This window comes from Oratosquilla oratoria, chromosome 36, assembly GCF_046742065.1.
Source record: "Oratosquilla oratoria isolate Oo_2021 chromosome 36, ASM4674206v1, whole genome shotgun sequence".
In the NCBI taxonomy this organism is placed as follows: domain Eukaryota; kingdom Metazoa; phylum Arthropoda; class Malacostraca; order Stomatopoda; family Squillidae; genus Oratosquilla; species Oratosquilla oratoria.
The window spans coordinates 39,633,254-39,639,989 of record NC_134812.1 but is presented as its reverse complement, the minus strand read 5'-3'; the positions used below and the strand labels follow the sequence as shown (position 1 = coordinate 39,639,989).

Genomic DNA, 6,736 nt, shown 5'->3' with positions numbered 1-6,736 from the left:
GAAGCTATTCTATCAGTGCAGAGGAGAGCAAGTTGGTACCAAAACTGAAGGAATAACCTATGAAGAGAGACTGAAGAAACTGAGACTACCCACACTATGAAATAGACGGGCACAAGGTGATATGGTTGAAACATTTAAGATCCTAACAGGAGTATACAATTTGAAGTATATCAAGATATTTTTGTACTATGGAAACATGGCAGAACCAGAGGACATCATATTAATATAGTGAATAATAGATTAAGGTTGAATAAAAGGAACTCATTTTGTAATACATATACCAATGGCTTTTTCCCCCTTACATGGGAGGTAGCCAAAGTCAAAGGCATAAATCCTCTTCCACCCATTTCATCCCCACATATTCCAATCTCATTCACCACCCTTCCCTCCCTCTTTTCTTGGCTCCTCCTGGATGACAGTCATCCCTACACCTTGCCCACTGCCCTGGGTCAGAAGCAATGTACCAAGACGCAGCACATCCGCAGCAAGGCAACTTTATTCAATTGCCTCCATCCCCTCATGCAGAAAGAGGAGACAGGCAGAAATCCCTTTGTACTCCCTCACCCCCCATTCCCCACCCACTCTATTACAAAATCTTCAAGATTTTGTAAGAGTGGGAAAATAATTGGAATTCATTACCCCAAAACCAGTTATTAAATTTGAGTGTAATCTGGATAAAGCACGGAGTAAACAAGATTTATTATATATAGAACTAAAATTCAATATAATAATATTATTCAGTTTAAAGTCCAGAGCTGGATACACAGGCCTGAGCTTGGCCTCTTCCAGAAGATGACTGTGAGAAGGGACCAATGACAGGTACCTGCTCATAGTGGTCCTGCAAGATAGACAGCAGATTTTCAAAACTTGTTAAACCTGCACCTCCATTAGGAGATGCAGCCCTGAGGGGCTAACACGTCATCTCCAGACTGGACCCAAAATCTCTTTCTATAACAACTTAAACTTCTTACACCTTTTCACACATGGAAAGTGGACAACTGGCACCAATCCCCCTCCTCATATTACTATCAGCCAGATATAAAAAGTCCCATTGTAACACAACACAGACACCAGTCTAACATTTCTTCCTGAGGAGATCTGTGAAGATTCTGGGTCCACTGGCTTTCCACTTTGTGAAACTCGGGGTAACAATTATTATTATTATTATTATTATTATTACCAATTTCCCACACCACGGAGGTTGTAGCTGTACAAAGCAGATGAAAGTTTAAATACATTCCAGAACTCCACTTTTTTTTTTTTTTTTACCAATTTCTGAACAGTTTCCTGGGACAACTTGAGTAGTAGTCCTCACTAATGCTATCACTCAAAATAACTAAACCAAAAATCCCATGTATATTCATGTTAATTTCAACATTTATCAACAAGAGGTTACTGGTAATTTACTTTGCCATGAAGGTTAGGGATTTCTAGACAAGACCATGGCTTGGATTACTACTTTCAAAATTTATCCAATTTCCATTTGATACTTGAAAACTAATAGCATAGATGAGGTGGCATTCTAGAGTATAGTTACCCCTTCCCAAAACACTTATCGGCTTCCCATTCCTACCATGTTCAACACAGCAAAATAAATCTAAGTTTTCTCAGAAACTACTCATTTGCAACAAAAACTTTATAAAAAAAAAAAATATATATATATATATATATATATGTATATATATATATATATATATGTATATATTAATCACGAAGAACCCACAGTCGGAATAAAAGGAAACTTTAAAAGAATGTATAACTTCTATATTTTGGCTAGTAGTTATAGTCCTCTTCAGGGCCCTGAAGTGGGCTATAGCTATTAGCTGAAATATAGGAGTTACACATTCTTCTAAAGTTTCCTTTTATTCCGACTGTGGGTTCTTCATGATTATTATTTACAAACGTGCAACAACATTTTGTCTAAGTGATATATATATATATATATGCAAAGTAACCACTTAAGAAAATAAACAAACGGAGCAGAGCGCTTTCGTATATTACATCTTCAGTGTAATTTACACTGAAGATGTAATATACGAAAGTGCTCTGCTCCGTTTGTTTATTTTCTTAAGTGGTTACCTTGCATTTATAAAACACATGTTCCTAGTGTTCTTATTGCATATATATATATATATATATATATATACATTTTGTCTAAGTGATATATATATATATGCGAAGTAACCACTTAAGAAAATAAACAAACGGAGCAGAGCGCTTTCGTATATTACATCTTCAGTGTAATTAACACTGAAGATGTAATGTACGAAAGTGCTCTGCTCCGTTTGTTTGTTTTCTTAAGTGGTTACCTTGCATTTATAAAAACACATGTTCCTAGTGTTCTTATTGCATATATATATATATAATATATATACACACACACATTTTAACAACCACAATGCACTTTAATTCTAAGCCATTAACATCGGGAGACCCAATGGGGCCACATGCAGAAATTGAAATCCAATGTTGATGGCTTAGAACTAAAGTGCACTGTGGTTGTTAAAATATATCTCTAATCACTGGGACCCATTCAGTGTTGTTCATGTATGTATGTATGTATGTGTGTGTGTGTGTGTGTGTGTGTGTGTGTGTGTGTGTGTGTGTGTGTGTGTGTGTGTGTGTGTGTGTGTGTGTGTGTGTGTGTGTATATATATATATATATATATATATATATATATATATATATATATATATATATATATATATATATATATATAAGGAAAAATAAAAAAGGCATGAGTTGACATTGACAATTACCCAAAATACTTCAAGCTTTCACTCAAAATATGAAATGCTGTTTGTGCCAATGGGGCAGAACTCACTGAGGAGGTTCTGGTGATTGACACACCATGTTGGCCAGCTAGTGACTCTCCAGAAAATCTAACAAATTACACTGAGTAAATAAATCAAGTAACCATTGCCTGAGTTGTCTCAGAACAGGGCCCAAGACCTATCAATTTCATCTGTATTTCCTCCATCTCTCCACATAAAGAGAGTTGATAACTAGTCATTTCTCCCTTACTCCTATCAGTATCACTGTAGTGTGTACATAAATGTAATGCACCACCATAATACAACATCATAGGCAAGTCCAATGTTTCTTCCTTAAGTTAAGAATTATAAGATGGCCCAAGGACTGTTGCCTGCTACTGTAGATCTGCATGTGCGTTTCTAGTCAGTAAAAATCGAGGCAACAGTTATAAGTACTATATGTTGTATACTTTGGCCAACCTGCAACTACATCAGTGAAAACTCAACCATGACATTACATAAACACCTTTCATCCATCACGTTTTCCCAATAAACTGATCAAGCATATGTCCACTCCTATTACTTAATTTGCGTTCTTTAGAATCGTTCATGTCTTCCTAAAGACATCAATTCCACAACTTTGTTAAAAAACAACAACTAATAAGAACGTCTTATCCACACCTTGGAGTGACCTCAAAGCTGGCAAGCAGGAAACACCCTCTTCCAATTCTTGTGCCAGTAACGCAAAAAATACACCTATAGAATTAACTTTTTGTTATGCTCAAAGTGTATCCTGACAGGTGAGATTATTGCTTTTTCCATGAACCGAGCTTTAAAAAACACTACATTTACTACGTTCGGAATAGTTGTTTGCGTCCAGCTGGGAGTGTTGCAAGACTTTAGTACAACTCTATACGACTACAGACACATGTTATGGGGTGAATCATGCATCACTCAACACTGCTGGACTTTAGTTTTTACCTGTGTGTATTACTACTCGTCCAACCTTTCTGCTCCACCATTCCGCTTCGTCAAAAATCACAAAGGGTGGAATCCTCCTCTTCTTCATGCGTCAGCCATTTTAACGCTCGGCCCCGTCCTCGCACACTTGAATTGGCGTTCCTTTACCACACCTTGTTTATTTCTACACACACTCATCTCATGCACAACAATGTGGGGGGTTTTGGTCCCGTTTTGTACCCCTATTCATGGTAGGGGTTTTAAAATAACAGCGAAAGGTAATTTATAAACCCCCCTCCGCTACCACACTTTCCTATTTCACCTTGCACATCAGACTACATTCTCAGGTTCCAGTAACAGGAGGTGAACACCCTCACCCCTGCTTACTGAAAACGTAATATATAGTAGTTCCTTGTTATAAAAAATATTTTATTAATACACAGTATTGTAATACTCTACAAATTATAAAATATATTGCTCTTACCTATATATCTTTATAACTTCACGTATTGTTACTAAATATTTTTCTCTACAAGTTGTGCTTTCTATGAAAATTAAAGTCTTACTATCTCCCAAGTCCCAATGGCAACGGATTCGTCCAATCAGCGACGGGGACCCTTAACCTAGCCATTCATACTCAAAGGATCATTTTAATATGTCTTATTAGTATATTTTACTAGATACGTATATAATAATTGCAATTGTCAACGTCAATGATTGTGTATAGTTTTTATTAGCTAACCTATTTCTCAAATCATTATCACTACCTGAGACTGCAATCACATTACTTACCACATCTTATACTTCTTTTTTCACGGTACTGGGATTTTTCACACTTAAATTATGTCTGGAACATCATTGTCTTTTATTCTTTAAACTCTATTTGTACTTGTAGTAATGGGAAATTACGATTATATTATTCCAATGCAAAAGAAGAACGACAAACGAACGATCATATTTGAAAAGTTCGTTCGTATCGGGATCTGAAACCTATATGACCTCATCAGTGTACGTCACAGGAGGAACGTTGTCGTCATCGCTGACGCTATTACTCACCGTTTCATCAGCCCCCATAACGGAAAGTTCGATGTGGCGTTTTACCCATGAATCGCGAATATAATTAGTTTATCATCTATTTCTGAGAATAGATTTGCCGTTAATTCGCAGTGATAGATAGTATATGTATCAAGTGAATCATGTGTTAAAAATCACGACTGTTTTTTGATAGTGACTCACCCATGCATTGTACTTAGTTCATCACCATCCTAATTCTAAGCAATATAATCAGCTATGACAACAACAAGGATTTTTCAGGAAAAATATCCTGACTCAATATAAATATACCTATGCACTTTAAAAATGTCAACCAACAAATTTTCTTTTGTACATGTGCCCCTCTCTGGAATTCGCTCATTGAGTGGAAGATGTAAGTTTCATCATCTGAGTAACAGACTTGGTACTCACCACATCAGATAATTGAGTGGGCCATGAATTATTGTCATCTTCCCCAAAGAATAATCACACAATCGATGTATGTAACTACATCACCATAGAGTTTTATGCCGCCATCTCGGCATAGCAAAAAGTTGCGCAAAGGAAATTACCCAGAATTGAGCCTGAACAGATAGAGTTGACTAAAACTTGAGTTCCATCACCTGTCAGTAAAAGGGATACCTTGGCTTATTGAGCCAGATTACTGACACACATACCCTTCAGGGGTGGGCCACTTGAACCTTGCGACTCCATGTAAGAGGGGTTTGGCGGGAGTGCTGAAGAAAACCATGCGATCCTGAATAACTCCAATGAATGTAATTATACTTCCAGAACCTTTGTGATCAAATCCCACTCAGATTACGAAATGTCCTTGATCACAGAATATGACAACACACAACTCATGCCTGTATATAGTACATAAAGTATGAAAACGTTTCGTAGGTCCTTTCAGAACATTAAACGAGACTTGATGACGAACAGCGAGGGTATAGCAGAACTCCTTAAAGAGTTTTTTGCTCCAGTTTACACATATAACTATCGTTGACCAATCAGCTCACGAAACATGAGAACACAGTTTCACATCATTCAACCTCTACTCAACAGATGTACTCAATTTTCTGAAGACAGTAAACGACACTGGTCCTGATGGCGTGCACCTATATATGATATGCAAAGCCTCTCACGGCATCTATTAGTTACCATTACTAAGGACGACTGATGACATGAACCTAATCTATGAGAAAGGTGTTGGTACAATCCTGACTTCTATTTGCAAAATGATGGAGAGGGTTGGCATAAGCCATTTGAGAGATTACCTCAACGAGAGCAGTGTAATACCAGACAGTTTTGTTTTAGACAAAGATATTCCACTGAAGACCAACTATTTATTACCTACAATGGCATAACCATATATCTAGATCAAAACTTGATGATGGATTTCATTGTTTCTTGTAATTATAAAATGTTTGATCTGGTGAACCACTCAGTTTTGTTGAAGAACTTGAAATCTGCTGGGGTATATATCCATTCTGTATTCAATACATAATTTTCTTTGCGGCCATACGATGCAAGTTACTTTCACAACCTGTCGCAGTCATACTTGTAAAGTACTCAGTGGAGTTCCACAGGGCTCAGTATTAGGCCTACTACACTTCCTAACTCGCATAAACCATATTATCTCAATACTCTCCAGCTAGTCCAGGATCTTTGTGGACGATCTTCAACTCTACCTTGGGTAACCACACGGACCGTTGAAGATACGAGTATGCGTCGCGGCGCAATAACTTGTGATCTAGTGATATTGATAACTTACTAACAATTTCCAGGTCCAGGAGATTGCATATAACTAATGAGAAATATGAGGTCCTCGCGTGGGTACTTGGACTTGGAAGCGTCTCTATTCAACGGGCAATATCTTATAGCAAATTCCCCATTAGTTACATGGATGTATATCGAAACCTAATAGTTGCAGATCCACTCTTCGACTTTCACAGCCATATTTTGGAGTGGTGCAAAGAAAAAAATCAAG

General features: G+C 37.2%; 1 protein-coding gene across 8 annotated transcripts in view; it reads right to left on the bottom strand.

Annotated features, from left to right (window-relative positions):
* Positions 1–4,063, bottom strand: part of Hipk (Homeodomain interacting protein kinase) — a 110,226-nt gene extending 106,163 nt beyond the window's left edge. For 4 of the 8 annotated variants that reach the window (XM_076174642.1, XM_076174644.1, XM_076174646.1 and 1 more), the window contains exon 1: positions 3,736–4,061. Coding sequence is in view for 4 of the 8 variants with exons in the window: in XM_076174641.1 (XP_076030756.1) it covers positions 3,736–3,823 (88 nt within the window). In the remaining 4 variants the exon portion in view is untranslated. Of the gene's footprint in view, positions 1–3,735 lie in introns of all 8 variants that reach the window. The other 4 variants (XM_076174638.1, XM_076174639.1, XM_076174640.1 and 1 more) reach the window with 2 other exon arrangements.
* Between the last annotated feature and the right edge of the window lie 2,673 nt (positions 4,064–6,736).